This window comes from Rhinolophus sinicus, chromosome 17, assembly GCF_057876585.1.
Source record: "Rhinolophus sinicus isolate RSI-liver-muscle chromosome 17, RSI-T2T, whole genome shotgun sequence".
Classification (NCBI taxonomy): domain Eukaryota; kingdom Metazoa; phylum Chordata; class Mammalia; order Chiroptera; family Rhinolophidae; genus Rhinolophus; species Rhinolophus sinicus.
The window spans coordinates 107,070,608-107,094,292 of NC_142517.1; the positions used below are offsets into that span (position 1 = coordinate 107,070,608).

Genomic DNA, 23,685 nt, shown 5'->3' on the forward strand with positions numbered 1-23,685 from the left:
CTGATCCCATCTGCAATAAAGATTCCGCCCCAGTGCCTTCTTCCCCTTACCATGTTTCTCCCTTCCTCCTCCAAACCCCGTATCACTTTATCTCAGCTTTCTTACCGAACCTGTAATTTTTTACTTAGTAGTCCAGTTATTTACACACATTGCTTCTTATCTCTCCTCATCTGTGAGCTCTGAGAGGACTGAAGCCACATCTGAGTCATCTTTGTAACCCTTGGATCTAGGAAGGCTGAGTAATAGGTGCAAAGAATGCAGATTGGAGCAGGGAGAGCAGAAGGCACAACTGCCCAGATGTGCTGTCTTTCTTTCAATTAATCAGGCTAGATGGGCACACAAAGAATGCACATGTGGAATTTAGGACCTGGATGACATACAGAAGAGACCTTACAAACCACATTTGAGGATGAACAGTGGGGCTACGATTTGAGAGAGGGATGGAGGCAAGAGAACAGTGCTTACATACAGTGAGCACTAAGCATGGTATTCTGAAAGCAGGAGGAGAGGGACGGCCAAGAAGTAGAGAGCGGTGAGGAGCTCAGCTTACTCAGAGAGTGTTAGGGTCTGCACATCCCAGGATGCTGGCACAGCCTGACAAGCTTTGCAAGGGAGGCTGTCATTTAGTGAGTGTGGCTGTGTTCCACACTGCTTCCATCGCCCTTCTCAGTCTTCTCAGAAGTGATCCCATTTCATCCCGAATGAGCCACCATGTTCCCAGATAGTAGACATGAGTGGATATGCAATCAGGATGCCTGGTTCTTTTCTCACTTGTATGCCATTCATCTTTCAGTAGGTTTCTACCTCTTACTGCATGTCAGCATTGCAACTTATGCCCATTCCATATTCAAGCTTGGGATTTACATCACGTTTCCTCCAAGAACCTTGAAATACTTTACAGATGGGAAACTTGATTCCCTGAAGGTAACTGCACAGGTTGCTCTAAGAGCAGGATTTAGTGAAGAAATGCAAAGGTGAGTGAAGCCTCTAGATAGCAAGCCCAGGATGGTGGCAAATCGACAGGCAGTAGAGTATGTGGGAAGTGGACTCACTTAACTTTATTCCAAAGGTTGCAAAGTCCCAGAGCCTTGGACCCCAGCCATGGTTAAAAAACAATATATGTCATCACAACTTCGTCTCTGCAGCCTTTTCATTCCTGAAAATATATGGTGGCCACTTCTAGGCCCACAGGAAGCCAGATACAGAACTGGTTTAACTGGAAAATCATGGAAGGCACGGTGCTTTTTGTACACTTTTACAGCCAAATTAAATGCCTCAAAGGGAGGTGTTCTGGGCCATTCCTAACCGTTAAGGAACTTGTCCCATTATGTATCATGTCAAAGACATTCTACCAGGAACTAATAATATCATAATTGGCTTTTTTTAATTTGGGAAGCCAAAGCAAAGATATCTTAAATTTTTACTTAGTGTCCAGTAGTAAAATGTAGAAAGAAAGATGTGTTTAAATCTCAGTTCTATCACTTGCTGGGTTTTATTGTTTATAAAATAAGAATCATGAGGCTGCCCAACTGGTGGGCCCAGTACAGAATAGGTACTCAACAAATATGCAAATGTTTCTTCCCTCCCCTCTTCCCACACCGCCGTTCCTACCGCTGTCTTCTTATAATCTCAGGGCCAGAGAGTCTCCACCCAGTGACAGACAGATGCCTTAAGAATAATCAAGGTTCCAGGGTTGGTTGGCAACTAAGAGGAGAGTAGAGGCCAGGGGTAGAGAAAACTGTGGGGGTGTGATTGTCTTGGTGTTGGCTGTTGAAAAACAAAATTTTTGTGTGGCCAAATGTCGTGACATAGGATTTCCCAGCCTCAACATACACACTTATGGCCCTGACCGTGAGACCTCCCTTCATTGCTCCCCTCCTCCTACCCCTATTCCATTCCCTAACCAGCCTCCTCTTTCCACTTAGGGGTAAAATAATTGGATACAACCTCCCCCTTCCTCTAAAGCTTTTCTCCCTCCACCTCTTTCAGAGGAGAGAAGGTTAAGGGCAGGCAGTCTGCAATCTTCACAGTTCCTTGTGCAAGAGATCTGACATAGGAACAAGACAGGGGTCACGACTACAGCAAAGCTGGGTGGGACTTCAACTCATCTCCCACTTTTTAATGCCCACAAGCCAGCATGACTCCTTCATCCTCTTCTCCCCAACTGTCAATGGAACAGAAGAACAGTCTTGAGACTGGTAGGAAAAGTAAAATGGACCTAAGGAGTCATAGAGCATCATGAAATCTGAGCACCTGCTTTAGCTACAGCAGGCCTCGCAGGCTACTGGGCTCCTTGGGGCACAGCAGCCCGTACTGGGTGCTGAGGTAAAAGCCTTAACTGGAGCCATAGCTCCATCAGGACAGTACTTCCCCCCTGGTCTTTGCAGGGTTGGCAGATGGCACCAATTCCCTGGATTGCCAAAGGAGGGGTTTCGTTTTTTTGTCCATTGGGTTTTGTACAGATTCAAGAACAAACCCCCTTCTATAGGAAAGGTTTTGCATTCCAGAAAAACAAATCAGTAGCTGGGACATCTGACACATAGATGGATTATTGCTGGGCAGTCTCCTTACTTGAATGTGTATTTCAGGTTCAGCAGATATGCCAACTTCCTCTTCAAGCCTTTCCTGAGTCTGTAGCTAAAGAGAGCTTCTTCTCCCCTGTGAACTCAGGGCATTGATCTGCACCTCTCTAGTACACGTAGCACCTTCCGTCACATGCTCTGCTCATGTAGGTGACTTGCCTCTCCTTCCTGAGGGTGGAAATCATGTCTGATTTGTCTCTGTATTTCTTAGTAAAGACTTGTATGCTAGTAAAGTGCACACGTGCACACGTGCACACACACACACGCGTGCGTACACACACACACACACACACACACAGTGAGAAACAGTGACAAAAGTGGAAAAGCATCCCTTTGATACCTGCAGGAGCCGATGGCTCTGTAGACCCTCAAAGGCCCTTATAATTCCATCCAGAGTCAGGCTTACTACCTCACGGCATTCTTGACGAAGCAGCATTATCATTTGGGCACCCTTATTTGTGAGTCCCCATAAAAGGTGAGCTTCTTCCAGCTCCTTCTTCGTATCTTCATGACCAAATTAAGTCTCACCTCAATCCTCCTTCTTTGTCTGGAGAGAGATCTGGCTCCCCTCATAACCAAACTTCTCAGAAAATTTGAGTATGTTGCCTGTCTCAAGTTCCTCATATTCCATTGGCTTTTCACCCATTCCAATCTTGCTTTAGCCCCACATTTGTAATGACACTCAATAAAGTGGCCCTCATGGCAACATTCAACCTTACTTATTATGCCCTTCTTCTTGAAATACTTTCTCCTCTTGACTCCTGTGGCACTTTCCTAGATTTCTACTCATGCCTCTGTTGACTGATTCTTGGCATTATCTGATGTTTCATTGTCTCTCCGCCATCTTCAAATACTGGAGTTCCCCAGGCCTCAACTGTGGGCTCCCTTCCACTTTACATTCTCTTCAGACTTTCATCCACACGCAAGGCTTCAGTAACATGCACCATGCAGTATCTGCTTTCAAATCTGCCTCCTGCAAACCCCTCATGGAGATCAAATCTGTGTATCCAACAGTCTCATCAGCAACTCAGTCTCAACATTTCTGAAATTGAACTCGTGATCCCCCCATAAGATGCAGTCTCCCTTCAGTGTTTCCCAGCTGGCAGATGTGGGCACATGTGCACTCTATACTCTCTCCATAGAACTTAACCACAGTATTCATGAAATAATAAGTTATAAATTAGCTGTTAAATGTCTGGCTACCCCCAAAAAATATAAGCTCCCTGAGAGGAGAAAGTATGTCTATTGAAAATTATTTGTTGAATGGATGACTTAATGAGCAAATTAATGAACCCATGAGTGAATAAATGAATGAGTTTGGCTGGTAGACCTTCCTAATCCCATCCAGCCCAGCACTGAAAAATTATGAGTTCTCTCAAAGAAACAGAGAATAGGCACAGGGGGTGTGGGCTGAAGGAGTGAGTGAAGGTGACCAAAGGGTACACACTTCCAGTTAGAATATGACCACGTTCTGGGGATGTACTGTGCAGCATGGTGACTATAGCTAACAGTACTGCACTGTATGGTGGAAGTTGCTGAGAATAGATCTGACACGTTCTCACCACACACACACAAAATGATGACTGTGAGGTGATGGATGTGTTAACCAACTTTACTCTGGTAATTATCTTGCAATCTATCCACATATCAAATCATCACATTGCACACCTTAAACTTACACAATGTTATATGTCAATTTTATCTCAATAAAGCTGAAAAAGGGGAATTTATGAGTTCTGTAGTGGGGTATTGGCCTTGCACATGTGCCCCAGGAAAAAAGAAAATGTGAGATTGACACTATCCATTAAATATGAACAAATACATAAGGAAAGATACTTATCCAAATAAATATGTTTGGGTACAGAGATCAGAAATGTAGACACAGACTATAATCTTCATATTACTTCCAGAGACAGTTGGTGCGGGGTTTTCCCATTGCAGAGTGAGCTCTTGTAGTGACCTGTTCCCGTGCTTTGGTAAGCAGGGACAAGACCCTCTGACAGTTAACGGGACTGGTCCACAGAGCTGTCCCTCCAAACTGACAATAACTCTCCTCGCTTATCCCTAGAAACTCAAAAAATAGATCTAATCATAGCTTGATCAAGGCTATTTTTTAAAAAGAAGATGTATTCTTTAAAAAAAAAAAATACTGAGATTAAGATGGTATACTAAAAATCATCCAAGCAAGTGAGCCGTCTGAACTTTTTGTTTTGAAACATTTTTGCCACATGCCTTTAGGAGTGGAGCTCTAATAGTGTGAAAGCAGCTCATGGAATTCAAAGTCGGTGCATGTGTCCTAAACACTCCCTAAAGTAATTGTGCAGAGCATTGTGTGGTTGGACATTCCCCAAAATTCCCTTTGACCCAACGCCTTCCCTTAGCATATATGGCATCCTGTGGTGCTCTAGTCTTTGAAGGCAGGTCATGGATTTCCATCTTTGTATCCTCCATAGCAGCAGCAGTCTGCTTTTCAAAGAATAGCACTAAGTGGATGTTTGTTGAAATCAATGATATCAGCCATTTTACTTTTTATGAGGTAGTGCTGCTTGTGCCCACCCGTCACTCACCACAGACTGACTCCTGGAGGACATCTCACTGAGGTCTGCCATCTTCACAGCGCGGCACACGTTAGACTTCACGGAATTGCCTCTCCCCATTGACCCACCTCTTTCTTGTATCCTCAACCACCTGAAATACTTTCTGTGAAGTGCTGAGAGACTACACCACTCTGTGGGAACACAGTGTTGCTAATGGGTTCATTTTGTTTGCCTCCTAATTGATATGGTTATAACTAGTTTTTATTAATAATAATGAAGCAACAATGCCAATAGCTACAATTTATAAAAGAGTGCCTGGACATAGTAGGTGCACACTAATTATTGGCTTATTATAATTACCAGTGATAATGACTTTTGTTAACAATGACCATATTGAGCTCGTAATGAAGTGAGCTTTTCTTTGGGGGGATGGAGGGGGTATTATCTCAAGGAAACTATTGGAATTATAGTTATTTTATATCCAGGAGTTGATTTGAAGTAAGTCATTAACTTTCTTTTTTTAAACAAATGTGTGTGTGTGTGTGTGTGTGTGTGTGTGTGTGTGTGTACATGCACATGTACTTCTCCTGCTTTCAAAGCAATTCAAAAGCTTTATAGATTTGGTGGTTAATAGTGCAAGTTTTGGCATCCAACTGCTTAGCTTCAAATGTAGCTCCATCACAAGCTAACTTCTGTGACTTTTTGCAAGTTACTTAACCTCTCTGAGTCCTAATTTTCTCATTTGTAAAAAGAACCTAACTCATAAAATGCTGAGGATTAAATGACACATTGAATGTCTACTGTGTCACATGATAGCACTCACCAATGTATATTGTTGTTTTTATTATGACTGTTATCTAAAAAGAACTGGAAAAATGCAGAAAAACAAAAAAGAAAACAGTCACATTTATTTTCATTATATAGCCACTATTAACATCCTAGACTACATGCTTCTGATCTTTTTTCTTTTTATATGTATGCCTAAGTATGTTTAATTATTGTAAAATTGTAAATTTTTATTTATTGCCAGCTTTTAATTTGCTTTATCAGTTTACTTTTCTGCATGAAATGTACAGTCTTGTCTAGAGTATTAATAGTTGCATATAAGTCCATCATAGGTGTGTTCTACAATTCATCACTGGACATTTACATTGCTTTGAATTTTTCACTCATAAATAATAGTAATCAAAATATCTGAATACACAACTTTTTGTTCAGATTTTTTTTGTATAAATTCATTGGAAACCATTAATTTCATGTCCATCAATAGTATATGAGGCTTCTAGTTTCCATATAGCCTTGCCAAGCCTGGATAGTATATCCTATATATTTTTTATCTTACCTGTCTAATGCTTCTTTGCAATGTGGGGCAAGTCATTTTAATTCTGAGCCTCAGATTCCTAACCTGTAAAATTAACTAATGGGTATAGAATTCAGAAATGTAGTCACAGGTCATAAAGTTTATATCGATTACAGAGCCTGTTAATACTCAGTATTTGAGCCATAGCTCAGATGAGAGAGGACTGGTTGAAGCTGGGCTAACCCCAGAAGAGGCTGAGGGACTAGTGTCGGAGAGCATTTCGGTGGTAATGGCATGACCAGCTAGAATGGCCCAGGATTGATCAGACCTGTAGATTCCAATTCAGAAAGTGATGTGGGAAACAGATAAATTTTAAATTTATGATTATTTTTTACTACTGTCCGTCTTGCTAAAATGCACACAGGGATCTTTTGTTTCTTTCACTGATGTATTGTAAGCACCAAGCTTGACACATAGTAGGGGTTCAATAATAAATGTCTGTTGAATGAAAAAATAAGCTGACTGAAGCTACTCCATACCTGTCAAGAGGCTGCACACCCTGGTAACTGGAAGACCCTCACCAGATAAGTGTGGGTGGGCTGCCATGACCGAGGCCTCGTGGACTTGTCTCTTCCTGTAACCATTGCTGTGTCCCGTGGCACAGCCTTTCTGATAGGTCAGTTCTTCCCACCTCGTTAGGGTGCAGCCTCTCCTACTACTAGGATCCACACTTCACAGCAATATTGGATCTCTCTGCTCAAACCCACTAGCTATCGTCTCAATGGTTCAACTCAGAGAGTAGTATTATTTCCAGGTTCTTAGGGAAACTCCATTGCTGCTCCTTTGTACTACCTAGAGCGACCACCTAATGGGGTAATTGTGAGTGTATCCTGTGAGATAATAAATAACGTAAAATATAAAACTATCCATCTAGGGAATATGCTGTTGTGGTTAAAAGCCCGGCTCTGGAGCCGATTCCCTGTAATTCAGATCTCGGTTTCGCAAGCTAATAGTTGTGTCCCCTAGAGCAAGTTACTTGACACACTGTGTTCAATTTTCTCATCTAAAATACATATAACTACTTTATAGGATCAACATGTAGATAAATTAGTTAAAATATGTGAAGAAATAGAAAGAGTAAATAAACATTACCTATTTTGATAATATAGTAAACTCACTAAAAATTTATTGTGTGCCGAAAATCAAACATGTATTATCTCAAGTAATCCTAAAACGACTCTATGGGCTAACTATTACTGTTTTTCCTACTTCATAAATAAGGATATTGAGTCTCAGAAAGTTTTCATAATGCCTTAACATCATATAGCTAGTGAGTGGTAGAAACTGGATTTAAATGCAGGTGTATTTGAAATATTCTCTCACAAAAAAATTTTTCTTAACAGAATTTGAAACATCTGCATTCTCTTTGACATTATAATTTTTAATATCTGACTTTGAGCCTTTTTAGCCATGCTTACAACCTTAAAACAATTTTTCAGAAACTATATATATGTGAATATTTAAACATGCATCTCTTAGTCTGAAAGTCCATAGTTTGTTTCTAAGGACTCTTACAATCACTTGTAGTGATTTTACTATGGTCCAATTCACCAATCTCTATTTCCTCTAGTAGGATTTTATCAAAGTGAATCAGCCAAGTCAATAACTAAGTATCACTAAAAGCTATAGTGTGGCAAATGATGATCAAAACAGACAATTGCCATGGAGTAGGTTTGGTAAGCTTATAAACATTATAATCTCATGGGAAAACAAAGAAACAAAACAGCTTTCCTTGCAAGATCAAAACATAAGCATTTCAGGATTCATTTTCCACAGTGTGTTGACGTTACAGGCTTTCTAACCTAACAGTGACTCCCCACCCACTTGGAAGTGTCCTGACATCGCAGTAGTACAGACTCCTCCATTGTAAAGTGCCTGGTTGACTGAGTGCCCTGTGAGTGGCCAACATCCTTCTCATTGCAGTGACAGACTAGAAATGTCAACCCTTCTCAGACATCCCTAGCAGACAAAACAATAAAAACTGAAAAGCAATCCATTTACAGATGTCAACCCAGGCCCTGTGCATGTGAGCGTGGTTTGCTATACCATATTTGACAGATTATTTTTTATATCCTTGAGACTTATCTTGTTTTCACTGAAAGATACTATAAAATGTTCTGTTACCTTTTTCCAGGTGAATTAGTTGTGATATTTGGTAAAAGTGGCTTTCATAATCAAGAGATTTAGATGGGGTACTGAGAGCCAGCACAGCCATGAATTGGCAGGACAGTGTAATTTGTGCATGACACTTGTGATGGCATGGGCTTGCACAGGATTCAACTTGATATTTGAAGATTTCATTTTTCTCTTCAACAGGTTAGTTATGTATGGCTTTGTGAAGGCTATGGTAAATGCTGGCCAGCTGAAAAATGGAGACTTCCATTTCACTGACTGTCTGTTTTTTGGTTCACTGATATCTGCTACAGATCCAGGTAATTAATTGCTCAAATAATGTTTTCTTCTTTTTAAGAATCAAACATTTAAACTGAATGTTTCTGTAAGACTATCACCCTACTCTATATAATAATTCCTTATTCCTCTTCACATGCAGTTGACACATCTGTTAGTGATTACAAAAAAGAGAAAAGAAACAGGTGAATATTCTAATAACTCTCAAAAAATGGGCCTGAAAGCAATTTCAGTAGTGGGAAGATTCTTTTAAATTTATTACAGTTTATTTCTTTAGAATATGTAGCCATTTTGAGCTACAGTCCTTAATTTTCCTCTATTCAACTTGTCTTCTTTCAAAAATGAGCTACTGAATTAAATGGTAAAAAAAAAAGATATTTTCAAAATTATTTATTATGGATCTTTTCAAACATATTAAGAGTAGAGAGACTAAAAAAAAAAACCACCCACAAAAACTGTCATACACCCTTCAGCAATTATCAAATATGACCAATGCTTTTATCTATACCCACCTGTACTCCCTCTTTTTGTCATTATCATTATTACTTTGTGTAGTAGTTTATACAAATTAAGACACAAACAAGGGCTACATGCTGCATTTGATTGATATGACTATTGAGTCTCTTGTAATCTGTATATTTCCCCTCCATCTTCTTTTTTTTTTTTTGTCATTTACTTGTTGAAAAAAAAAAGGTAGTTTATCTCGTGGTTGAATTGAATATGGCTCTTTATTTGTACCTCTACCGCCTGTATTTCTTGTAAACCGATGGTTAAATCTAAAGACTTAATACAGATCCATCTTTGTTGGGACGGATGCCTTGTAGGTGGTGTTGCAAGTCCCCATAGCAGCAGGAAGCACATAGTGACTAGTGAGCCAGCTGTCAGGCTGACCCACCTCACTATTGAGTTACTGCTCCAACAGAGACCACCAGAACACACCTGCACTTGACAAGGTGCATTTATTACATGTTGCCATGTGATAGAATGCTCTCAGAGGGTGTCAGAGAGGACTTATTATAGGACTTGGGCTTATGTTTTGTGATTTTAAGGAGGGTGTAAGGAATTGAGTCTTCATTCTAGATTAGATGCTGTCAGGAAGCAGAAGTAACTGGGCATTTGAATAAATCTTACCTAGAAGGAAGGAAGACTGGATTGAGCCTAAAACTACAACTGGTGAAGAAGCAACGGCCACTGATATAACCAGGATAGGGAGAGGTTGGTCAGTTTTATGTTTCGGGCAGGGTTCATCATTTGCGTTTAGACATGATCATGCAGTAGTCTTGTTTTGGTCTTCATCCAGGTCACAGAATGACCTTGTCTGATGCATTGTGAAATTGTTTATGTTCAGTGGAAGAACACCAAGGGCCAGCTGATCATATGAGGCCAGCTCCCCGATGTCAGAGGCTGCTTGTCTCTTTCTCAGAATGGCCCTCTGGCCAGCAGTATCAATGCCGTATGGTGGCTTGTTATAAATGTGGGATCTCAGGCTCAACCCCAGGCCTACAGAATCAGATTCTAGAATTTAGCAATATCTTCAAATGATTCATATGCACATTAAATCTGAGAAGCTCTATATTTTAGAGTTCCTCATTTTAGCTAATGGCTTTGGTTCCGGTCTACAGTTACTGCTTACTTCAGTATTTATTAGGGCTTACAAATGAGTGGTATGCTAACTCTGTCCTACCTTTTGTATTTATTAGCTGGTACTCTCCTATAAAGAAGCAATTTTCCATATCAACTATTTGAGTACTCATGATATCATTTGCACAAAACAGCAGGATAAATGATTGATTCATTCCGTTTATGTACTAATTTCCAAAATTATAAGTTGTTTGCCTAGTATCCTTCACATATAACCAAGAAAAAAGACTTTGTAAGTATCATATCAACAAATGGGTTTTAACATAGTTGATATGTTTCAATCTACTGCTGTCATTCTGTTTGATGATCAGTATACATATTCCATCTTTGACAACTGGGAGCCCCTTCAAGTTTCTCCTGTACACTCTTGTCATGACCCCAGTGGTCTTTCATAGGTTTCTTGTTTTGGGGTAGGGGTAGATGTTCCAACCTTATCTTGTTTATTTCTTCTACCCTGACTTGGATCCAGCCATTTTGTCAAGAAGCCTTGGTTCTTTCTAAGAGGGAAAATTATTTACAGACCAAAATTTGGGCATTAGGGGTTTTCATTACTACTGCATCAGTAACTGTTTCTAGATATTTTTATTTGTTTTAAAGGAGAAATAATATCGTAAATTCATATTAATATTTTCAGCTCAAATTTGCTTAACTGCCTTGAATTTTTATTTGTATTTTAATTTTTCTTCTGCCTACTTTTCATCTCCTTATTACATTAATATAATTTCTTACTTGCTTAAAATACATATTTTAAAAATTATAATATACATATTATTTCTAAAAATATGATTATTGAAAACTGTTTAAGATTTCACTGTGGTTCTTTTACCTTTTGGATATACGCTACTAGGGATAATAAGTTAAAAATTACTCTGTTTTAAGAGCCTTGAAATAATTTCTGTATTGCTGAGTTACAAGTCAATATACAATAATGTTCATTTATTTCATTTTGCTTTTAATTTTTGTTTTAAAATTAAATTAAATATCTACAAAATTCAAAAATGAAAACCATAGAATAGAACAAGAAAAACAATCTAGCTTCTATCCCTTCCCCTCTACCCTAATTTTCCAACCATTTTTATTGGTTTTTAGTTCACCCTTCTACTTTTAAATCTAAGAAAATACACAAACATGCACACACTCTACTAGGTTGGTGTAAAAGTAATTGCGGTTTAAAAGGTTAAAAATAATAGCAAAAACCTCAATTACTTTTGCACCAACCTAATATATGCTACTTCTTTGCTTTACTCTTTTTTAATTTACAGTATTTTGGACCGTACTTCATAGCAGTACATGAAGATCTTTCTCATTCTCTTCTTTAGCTGCAGAGTACCCAGTTTATTCAACCAATCATCTGTTGATGGATATTTGGGTTCTTTATTATCCTTTGCAATTAGGATGAATGATATTGCAGTTAATAACCTTGAAATTAATAGCTTTTCACATTTTGTCAGTGTTTCTTTGGAATAGATTTCTAGAAACAGTTTAAAAGGTAAATTCATTTCTAATTCTCCTAGATGCCAAATTCCTATCCATAAAGTTTGTACTATTTTGCATTCACACTAGCAATGTGTGACAGCACTTGTTCTCTGTAGGCTTGCTAATGCAGAATTTTGTCACTATTTTGGATTTTTACTCATATGAGAGGAGAGGATTTATATCACCCTATGTTTTTACTTAGTACTTCTCTTGTGATGAATAAGGTTGAACGTTTGTATGTTTAGGGGACATACTTTTTTCTGAAAACCAACTGTTTATAAGATACCCTTTCTCAGTGAGGTTGTTGGTCTTTCACTTTTCAAGTTTTAGAAGCCCTTAGTATATTAGGGATATTAACCCTTTGGAATATAAGTTACAAATATTTTTTCCAGTTTTATCTGTTTTATTTGGCTCATAGTGTGGAGGAAGAAAAATATTTTTAATGTCTGATGTTGACCCATTTCCTGAAAGAGGATGAAATGAAAGTAGGTCACAGATTTGAAATCTGTGGTACTGATTAGAAGATCAGAGCCCAGAGGGTGTATATGGGTAGACTGTTCCGCTCCAGAGCTGAGGGTGACAAGGCCACTAAGTCATTACCAGATGAGTTCATGCTCCACTCTCACAGCCCAGGGAAATGCTGCAGCTCCTTTGGACTCAGGATAAAATATTTTCAACCCACCAGTGATTTTTAGTTAGTTAGGGGTGTTCTTCTCTGTCACTTTTGGGCATTTTGCTTCCCATGGTCAGGTCTCCTTGCAGGTCACCTTTGCACTAATCTGCATGTTGAAAGCAGTGCATCCATGTTCCCTGGTGCCGACGCCAAAGGCCACGTTGGTTGTATTCTTCTCAGTGCTGCAGACAGCTCCAAGCACAACTGTGTTCAAGCTTTGTTCCTTCTTTAGCTGTTTTTATCCCTGAGGTTATGTTTACATGGCATGAAAACTGATTAAAATAGAATAAAAAAATCAAACTCGGTAAGAAGGTTATGTATCTACATTGTGTCAAACAATTGAGCTGACTGAATGTTTTTAAATTCAGAATTGACTCAGCCAAAGAGAAGCCTGAAAACCATGTCCACATTCCCAGGCTGGCATGGACCAGCTGTGCAACTTTGGGCACCACTCAGCCTGGCTAGACTTCATGGGTCCTTGCAGGTGGAAGATAATGTAATCTCAACTCTTCCAACCTTCATTTTACATATGAAGAAACTGCCTTTTCAACCCAAAGCCTCCCATCCAGACATTCTGGGGTTCTATCCCCACTCAGCAAATGTTAGAGATGATCTTACACAGCAGAGACCCACACACCAATAGGAATACTTACGCTTCATTTACTGGGAGCTAATTGCTATACTAAAACATGCTGAACCTACTCTCTGCTAAATTGGTACAATTTAAGATCTTCAACAACCTTGAAACACCTAGCTAATCTTATCCCACAATTATTCATTTATTGCCTAAATTATTGTGACTCACTAATTTATAAAATAGAACCCATGCTCTCGAGGTCTGCTTTTTCTTTGCCTTCTTTAAATCAATTCTTTCCCATTTAGCCTCAGCTAAATCTTGGCTAGGTATTATTAACTCTCCGTATTTTTCTTTTATAGATACACATTAGACTTAACTCTAATCTTCCTGCATGTTGCAGACTCTCCTCAGCCAATTTTCAGTTTACCTCCAGTTAGGATGGTTTGACTATTATTTGATTCATTTAGTATCCTCCTTTCCTCACTGATGAAGATCTCACTAATGATGTAAAAGTCATCCACAGCACTTACCAGAGAGTGGACAGCTAAAGGCCTAGCCCCCAAAGAAACCGTGTGTGGCAGTTGGCGGAGAGGAAGAGAGAAGAGAGGGCTTGATCAATGAGTCAGCTCCTCATCAGGTTATGTTTAGACAAGGGAAGGTAGAAGGATGGAGAAGGGGAGAGAAGAGATCAACAAAATGGCAATAGAGTAGAAAGTCCAGAAACTGGAAACAAATGCTTTCCTAGTTAATATCCCTCATTTTACAAATGGCCAAAGGCCATACGGGATCCTCTGACCTCATGCGATGCCCGTCTTGGACTTGGGTCCCAGTTTGATAAATTTAGAGCAAGATAGTGATTTGTATTAATAAGTCTGAAATGTCTCTTTCTACAGGGTAGGTGAGGTAAAGAGAGAAGTCTTTTGGGTGTGGAAAGACACTGGGGAACCCCAGTGTGTACGCTGCTCCTGGAACACAAGCCTTGTTGGTGCCCATGGGGCATGTGCATCTGTGGCTCCTCCCTCCTCACCTTCCTCAGGTCGTTGCTCAAATGTCACCTTGAAGAGACCTTCCCTAACCATCCAAAATTGCACCTTTCCTCCCCCCACACAGTTACCCCCAAATCGCGGTGCTTCCCATCCCCTTTTCTCGCCTTACATTTCTGTAGAGCACTAATCACTATCTCATTTAAACTTTCTAGTAACCACATTAAGAAGGTAAAAAGAAATGGGTAGAATTCATTTTAACAGTATATTTTATTTAATTCAATATTAAATAAATGTTATCATTTCAAAATGTGATCAACATAAAATTATCAATGAGGTATTTTACTTTTCTTCATATTATCTTTGAAATCTAGGGTGTATTTTATTCTTCCAGCCCACCTGTTCGGCCTGGCCACATTTCAAGTAGCCACAAGTGACTTGTAGCCACTACATTAGACAGGGCAAATCTCCAGTAAGCCCTGTTTGAGGTGACTCAAATCAGGACAACCTGGATTAATTTTCTTGAGACAAAATAGGACAAGTCTATGAAGTAGGAATTATTTTCTAGTCTTAAGTACTGGACTAACCCTTCCGGATTTCGAAATAGTGCAGCAGCATTTGAGTTTTAATGCAGCTGCATCATATAAAACGAAGACATTTTAGTCCACATAGGAAACAGGGAAATTAATGAAGTGAGAAAATGCACAACCCACATGTGCTTGCATGAGTGGCTTCCTGGAGACCTTGGAGGAAATGTCAGTTCTGTAAATACCACGGTGAGTTTATAGCATCTTCTGGGTGATTAATACTTAATGTAATGTGCTGAGTTCTTCCTTTTCCTGAAGGAAGCTACTTTTCTGGACATCTTCCAACCTTAAAAAAACTACGCTACATATTATTAGTGCTTCTGCAAGTCTGCAGTGCATGGGTTCGCACTCTCTGGAAACAGGAAGAAAGAAATACTGGCTGCGTAGCCAAGAAGAGAGGCACATACTTTTGTTTTGGTTGAATATATTTTTTTCAGGGACAAAAACCAGTATCACCACTAAGCTCTGTGCTGGGAGTTCCACCATCATCTTGAGTCCCTGTCCCTTCCAGGGCCGTGAGACTCCTTATCACCGAGGGTGATCGGGGATACTCAAGTGCTTCACATTTTATTGTCGAGAAGAGATCCCCTCTCACACTCCACACTTTGCTCTAGCAGTTTCCTCCACAAACTTATTAATTCATTAATTTAACATGTATTTATTGAAAAGATACTGTTCTAGATACTAGAAATATAAGAGTGAAAAGATAGGGGGCAAAACATAAAAATTAGAAAAAGTTCCTCCCTCATAGGGACAAAGAAATAGGAAGTAAATAAATAGTAGATGAATAACAATTAGTGCTCTACAGAAATGTAAGGCGAGAAAAGGGGATGGGAAGCACCGCGATTTGGGGGTAACTGTGTGGGGGGAGGAAAGGTGCAATTTTGGATGGTTAGGGAAGGTCTCTTCAAGGTGACATTTGAGCAACGACCTGAGGAAGGTGAGGAGGGAGGAGCCACAGATGCACATGCCCCATGGGCACCAACAAGGCTTGTGTTCCAGGAGCAGGGTACACACTGGGGTTCCCCAGTGTCTTTCCACACCCAAAAGACTTCTCTCTTTACCTCACCTACCCTGTAGAAAGAGACATTTCAGACTTATTAATACAAATCACTATCTTGCTCTAAATTTATCAAACTGGGACCCAAGTCCAAGACGGGCATCGCATGAGGTCAGAGGATCCCGTATGGCCTTTGGCCATTTGTAAAATGAGGGATATTAACTAGGAAAGCATTTGTTTCCAGTTTCTGGACTTTCTACTCTATTGCCATTTTGTTGATCTCTTCTCTCCCCTTCTCCATCCTTCTACCTTCCCTTGTCTAAACATAACCTGATGAGGAGCTGACTCATTGATCAAGCCCTCTCTTCTCTCTTCCTCTCCGCCAACTGCCACACACGGTTTCTTTGGGGGCTAGGCCTTTAGCTGTCCACTCTCTGGTAAGTGCTGTGGATGACTTTTACATCATTAGTGAGATCTTCATCAGTGAGGAAAGGAGGATATTAAATGAATCAAATAATAGTCAAACCATCCTAACTGGAGGTAAACTGAAAATTGGCTGAGGAGAGTCTGCAACATGCAGGAAGATTAGAGTTAAGTCTAATGTGTATCTATAAAAGAAAAATACGGAGAGTTAATAATACCTAGCCAAGATTTAGCTGAGGCTAAATGGAAAAGAATTGATTTAAAGTGTGCAATGTGATTATGTGCTACCCATATATATTGCAAAATGATTACTACAATAAGGTTAGTTAACACCTCTATCTCCTCACATAATTGCCTGTTTTTAATGTGTAAAACAATGTAGATTTAAGATCTGCTTTCTTATTCACTTTCAAGTGCATGATGCAGTATCATTAGCTATCTTCACGCTGCCGTAGCTTAGATCCCCAGCGCTTACGCCTCGTACAGCCTGTGCCCTTTGACTGACATCTCCTGGTTTGCCCGCTCCCAGGCCCTGGCAACCACCATTCTGCTCGTTATTTTTATGACTTATACTTTCCTAGATTTCACACAAGAATATGCTCCTTAATGGAAATACCACAACAATTTAAAACTGAGAAGCATAGATACAAAGCACTGTATAGATGATGACATTTGGTGAAATATAGGCACTTGTAAAATAAGATTGAACTGTGTGAAATTTTCTCAAGTCCCTTTTTCCAGTCTTATTTTTCTCCTCCAACACATAATAACCCAGGAACTAACTTACACTCAAGCTTCAGAGGCAGAGCAAAAAGAAATGAGAGTAAATATCTATATGATTTAAGTACCATGCATGTGCCATTCAAAAGTATAAATACTGCAACCTCTGACTTGACAAAAGCAGATTAAATAAACTCCTGTCCAACTGTCTCAATTCTATTCTTTTTCATAGTAGAACATAATAACAAGTTCTTAAGGCCTGACAATCTTAGAGTTAATGCCCATTACTGTTTTGTTTTATGTAGCTTGTCAGAAATCCAAGAAACTTCACATTTATATTATGATTGCCCTGTTTCAAAGGATATGGATATGTTTAATGTGCCTAAATTGGGTAGACTCAATATCAGAAATAAATATTTATTTAAAAGTGGTAAATAGTAATTTTGTGTAGTCAGTTGGGGAAATACAGTCCACAATTCTTTTCATTAAGTTTAGTTTAAAAATCGAGTTGACGTAAATTATTAGTTTAATTCCTCAATTAAACAAGTCAAAATGTACATAGTGCTTCATAGGATCCATTTCTTCATCGTCATAAACATTAAATAATGTTTAATAAATAGATCTGATAAAGCATTTACAGATGTCTCAAATACAAATGGCATGTTGAGTTTTGCAAAGTGCATATCAAATATTTATTGAATAAATAGTCATTGACTATTGCTTAGGAAGACTGTCCATACTGTGGGATAGGCCTGTGTTTAAATCCCTATTCTTTCTAACCCACTTAGCCTCAATTTCTCCATCTCTAAAATGAAGACAGTAAGACTTGAAGTTTCTTTATAAGGAGATAATATATTTTCCTTTTTTAATTGTTATATTGTTATTGTTATCTTTATGCTGTAGTAAGATGAGGCTGTTATTTTACCATCAACAAGTGAGACAAGCACAATTTTGCTTGCTTTCCTGGTAACAGCGATGTATTTCCTGAGTTTATACACTTGCTTCATGGAATGCCCTCTTGACCAACGCATTCATTTGTGAGTTGCTTGGTTTGAGTTGGGAATGTTTTATATGTAATGTGGTAATTTTGTTTTGAATAAAACACAAATACACTTTTATATTTATTTTCATAGGTGGAAGATAGTAATTTGTAAAAGCAAATCTCAGATATTGCCATTTTACCTCTATGTATTTTTGTATACATCTCTATAATTATGGTGATTGTTCTTACATAACCATGAAGCCATTATCAAGCCTGCAAAAATTTCCATAATCCATTGGTATCATCTAATACCCATTCCACATTCAAAGTTCTCTGATTTGTGCCATGTTTCTTTAATCAGAACCCAAACAAGGTTCACGTAGGACTTTTCGTTGTTACATCTCTGCATTCTCATTTAGCCCAGGGAAGAGCTTCCTCCTCATCTTTTCATTTTGTACTCTCGACTTGTTGAGGAACTTTGGTCAATTCTACATTTGTCTGTTTGCTTACTTGTGGTGTCATTTACTTGTCCCTATATCCTCATATTTCTATAAGTGAAAGTTAGCTCTAAAAGTCTTAATTAGGTTCAGGGTCACCTGTTTTTGCAAAAATACTGCATAGGGGATGATGTTGCTTCTTATCAGAAGTTACACATGCTCTGGGTATCAACTTTCAGTAATGCTAAGTCTGGTCACTTGGCTCAGGTTGTTGACATCCTGATTCCTCCTTCTGAATTTCCCCCATGAAATTTCAGGTAATAATTTCATCCATTGATGCTTATTGTCTGAACCTATTAGTTTCATTAAGATTGACAAAATGGAACAGATCATGCCAAAAAAAAAAAAAAGAAAAAGAAAGAAAAAGAAAAAGAAAGAAAGAAACTGGACCGCTGTCTTATACCATATACAAAAATAAACTCAAAATGGATTAAAGACTTCAATGTAAGACCTGAAAGCATACAATTCCTAGTAGAAAACAGGCAATAAACTTTTGACATCAGTCTTAGTAATATCTTTTTGGATCACCTCAAGCAAGAGAAACAAAAGCCAAAATAGATAAATAGGACTTCATCAAACTAAAAAGCTTCTGCCCAGCAAAGGAACCCATAAGCTAAATGAAAAGACGACCTACTGAATGGGAGAAGATATTCGCAAATGATATATTCTATATCAGGTTGTTATCCAAAGTACATGAAGAACTTATACAATAAAAAAACAAACAACAACAACAAAAAACCTGATCCAAAAATGGACAGAAGACCTGAAGAGACATTTCTCCAAAGAGGACATGGAGATGGCCAATAGACATATGAAAAGATGCTCAACATTGCTAATCATCAAGGAAATGCAAATCAAAACCACACACACCTCACACCTGTCAGAATGGCTATCATCAATAAATCAACAAACAATATGTGTTGGTGAGGATGTGGAGAAAAGGGACCCCTTAAGAACTGTTGGTGGGAATGTAAATTGGTGCAGCCACTATGGGAAACAATATAGAGGTTCCTAAAAAAAAACACTGAAAAATAGAACTACCATATGACCCAGTGATTCCACTTCTGAGTATTTATCTGAAGAAATCCAAAACACTAATTCAAAAAGATATATGTAATCATATGTTTATTGCAGCATTCTTTACAATAGCCACGATATGGAAGCAACCTAAGTGTCCAGCAATAGGCAATTGGATAAAGAAGATGTATATATTACTCAACAGTAGTAAAGAAGAATGAAATCTTGCCACTTGCAACAACATGGATGGACCTAGATGGTATTATACAAGTCAGACAGAGAAAGATAAATACCACATGATTTCATTTATATTTGGAATTTTAAAAAATTAAAGCAAAAGAACAAACAAAACAAAAACAAACTCATAGAAACAAAGATCAAACTGATGGTTGACAGAGGGGAGTGGAGTGGAAGATGGATGAAAGAAGTGAAGGGGAATAGAGTCAATAATAATGTGATAAATGGACATGGTGACAGATGGTTGCTGGACTTAGAGTGGGGATCACATCATAAGATAATGTGTCAAATCACTATATTGTACACCTGAAACTAATATAATACTGTATGCCAACTATTCTTTAATTTAAAAAAATAGCATTACTTTGATATCGCCCCCAGACTTTTTTCTTCAAATAATTTAGGACAAAAATAAAGCATAAAACAAAAGACATCTTTAAAAAAATTAATAAAATGGTGATTCTTTTCCAATTTTATTGTTTCTTCCAAATTACTAGCTAGAATTATTCTTGCAACAAAACCATCCTATATTATTATTGTAAACCACTACTATGTCATCTAAATGGAATGTGCAAAACTTATCTGGATCGTTGGTCAAAGAAAGCACATATAAACAAATTTCTGTTTTAAACATATGGTTTTAAACATACCCCAGTACCATCATCACACCTAACATATTCACAGTAATACCAACCTAGTAACTTTTGTGGTAGGCAAAATAATGGTCCTCCAAGGATGTCAGGTTCTAACATCCAGAACCTGTGAATATGTTACCTATTGCAATATGGGCTTTGCAGATGTGATTAAAGTAAGGACCTTGCAGTGTGGATATTAGCCTGTATTATCTGGGTGGGCCCAAACTTATCACATGGGTCCCTAAAAGCTATAGAACCTTTCCTGGCTGTGATCAGGGAAAGATGTAACTACGAAAGAAAGAAACAGAGAGATACAATTTTGCTGACTTTGAAAATGGTGGAAAGGGACGATCAACCAAGGAATGTGGGTGACCTCTACAAGCCAGAAAGGGCAAGGAAACTGATTCTCTCCTAGGGTCTCCAGAAAGGAATACAGCCCTTCTGACACCTTGATTTTATCTCAGAGAGACTCGTGTCACACTTGACCTACAAAACTATAAGGTAATATATTTGTGTTGTTTTTAGGCCAAGTTTGTGTTAATTTGTTACAGCAACAATAGAAAACTAATATAATTTTTAAATGTTATCAAATATATAATTAGAATTAAATTTTCCAAAATGTCATAAAATTTTATAGCTGCTCTGTTCAACCAAGCCACACAATGTCTGCACATTGATTTTGGATGATATAAGGACTGATTTAAAATAATAAACTTTAAAATAATAAAATAATAAACTTGCAAAAAGAGACGTTGAATCATTTAATCTAACACCTTTATTTTACAAAAGAGCAAACTAAAGTTTAGAGGTGAATGACTCGTTCCTGAGACACTCATGTCAATATATATATAGTCACTCTGAAAAATTCATGATGGTAAGCAGTGGGTTCTGGGAAAGTGATGACCTTAACTTGGTCTCCTTGCCCTTTGTCCCCCACTGTACTCTCTGATTTTGCTAGAATCGGTGCTGGTGCAGCCTTGAGCTCCGCGTGGTCCCCACAGACCTAAGACATACTGAGCTTCCCTACCACGAGTAGCACGAGTACCTGGATACCAGCTTCAGAGTTGTTTTTAGACACAAACTGGAAAGCTATTAGGTTGTAGGTTGGTGCAAAAGTAATTGCGGTTTTTGCAATTACTTTTAGCCTTTTAAACCGCAATTACTTTTGCACCAACCTAATACGAGTCTTCAGAAAAGGTTTGAGTTGTAGAAGTGTGTGGGTCTTGGTGATGGGAAAGGGGGAGTAATTTGACCTGCCTGACGCTGCATGAGTGAACGTGGTCCTTGATTGCTGGGAAAGGGGGCCTCCTAAGGTGCCTGGAGGGTAGCTCGCCTGCATCTACACCACCGGCTTACTTTCTGCCACTTACAGTACTGCAATCCTGGAGGGTAGGCCAACAGTCTTAAGTCTCAATAAGCCAAGAAAGAAAAATAAAAACACAGTAAGACTTTCCAGGGGCTTGAGAGAAGAAAATAGACCAGAACATATAGAACGTATACACAGAATAAATTCCTAAAGTAGTCAGAAGACAATTTGAACAACTTCATGAGAAATCTTAGGAGGATCAGGGAAGATAAAATTCATGATTTTCCAAGTAAACAATTGAGCAGATAAACTGAAGAAGAGGATGACGCTGTCAAGACCTGCCCTCCACAACAGGCAGACAGACACGTGGCCCATAGTGTCCATGGCACCAAGCCCGACTCACCCTGAGTTAGCCAAACGCTCAGGTCAGGCTTAGGGAGAGAAACAGTGGTCATCCACCAGCCCCGGGATTCAGAGGGAAATGGAATGATGAAGATGTTGGGCTCCTTACCCCCAGATCTTTTGTGTTGCCCTGATATCATCCCCATGAATACAGATCCTAGAGTCCAGCCGGCTGTGTGTGCCTGGTGTAGAAAGGAGCTCAGCAATAATTTCTCCATGGAAATGCAAGTGAGCCAAAAACGTGGACTTGCACATTTTCTTCTAACTTGCCTTTTCACTGCTGTGTGTAGCTGCCTTGGCTGGCGGCTGCTGCACCCATCCACCTCCCTGGCCTTCAGCCCATAGGCAGCAGTCCCAAACAGCCTTCCTTTCCCCTGGGGAGTTCTCATGGCCTTTGTTGGTATTGTTCTTTTTGTTAGTTTCAATTCCTTTTTTCTCCCAGTACTTTTTCTATCACTTATTTTGGGGAGGAAGCCAGTAGCCTATGCTAGCTCATCATCTTAGGGATGGGAAGAATGCTATGATACAAATATTAATACCACTTTTCCCTACATTAATATAAAAAGTTAATGAAATTCCCATGAAAACCTAAAACTTCAAAAAAAATGGAACTGGATAAAATTATTTTAAAGTTTATAAAGTAGAGTACAAGCATGACGGGAACTGCCTAATCAGATATAAGAATATACTATTAAACCATTATAATCAAGACAATATGATATTGGTCCAGGACTAGAGAGACCAGAGGATCCAGAAACAGAGCCCTGTGTAAATGAGAATCCAACAGAGGTGGTTTTTCAATTTAGTGGGAAAAAGATGGTTAATTTAACAAATGGTACTTGCACAATTGACTGGCTATCCATTTAGAAGATGATAAATTGCACATTTATCTAACCATCTACAAAAATATATTTAGAAGAATTAAAATATAAATGAAAACAAAGTAAAGTAAGTCTGGCAAAAAAAAATCTGTAAATCTATATTTACAAATTAAAGATATGGAAATTCTTCTTAACAAAAAATAGAAAACCAGAATCTATAAATAAAGAACAGGTATAGTTAGCTACGTAAAAAAAATAACATTTTTAAATGAGAAAATACCGTAAACAAAATCAATGAACAGACAGCATTTTAGGGGAAAGGCGTTTAAATATACAGGACAGTGTATTGCTATCTTTCCAATATACAAAGAACACTTTGAAATGACTCTGGCAACAAGGAACAGAAAAATGGGCAAAGACTATGAAGAGGCAATTCATCGAAGAACAAACCCACTACAAATGTGAAAAGTTGTTTAAACTCAGCAGAAGTCATGGAAATGTAAAATAAATTAACAACATAGCACTTTACCCCTAGCAGTTTGGCAACAATTACAATAGCAGTAATAGTCATTACTGGCAGGGAAGCAGGGGAAAGTGGACTCTTACACGTTTTAGTGGAAATTTAAATCATTAACAGACTTTTGGAAAGCAATTTGGCAACAGCTATTAGAATTTAAAATACATGGCCCCTTTTGACCCTGCCATCTGACTCCTGAAAGGCTGTCCCACACAAGTGAAAACACTGGTTCTTGAGGATATGTGGGCCCTGATGTTTATTGCAACATTTTTAAGTGAAGGGGAAAAAAAAGAAGCAAAGTCA

General features: G+C 38.5%; 1 protein-coding gene across 1 annotated transcript in view; it reads left to right on the forward strand.

Annotated features, from left to right (window-relative positions):
• Nucleotides 1-23,685, forward strand: part of SLC9A9 (solute carrier family 9 member A9) — a 572,969-nt gene that overhangs the window by 149,169 nt on the left and 400,115 nt on the right. Inside the window, exon 5 of the mRNA XM_074334001.2 lies at nucleotides 8,796-8,911. Coding sequence (XP_074190102.2) covers nucleotides 8,796-8,911 — 116 coding nt within the window. The remainder of the gene's footprint in view (nucleotides 1-8,795; nucleotides 8,912-23,685) is intronic.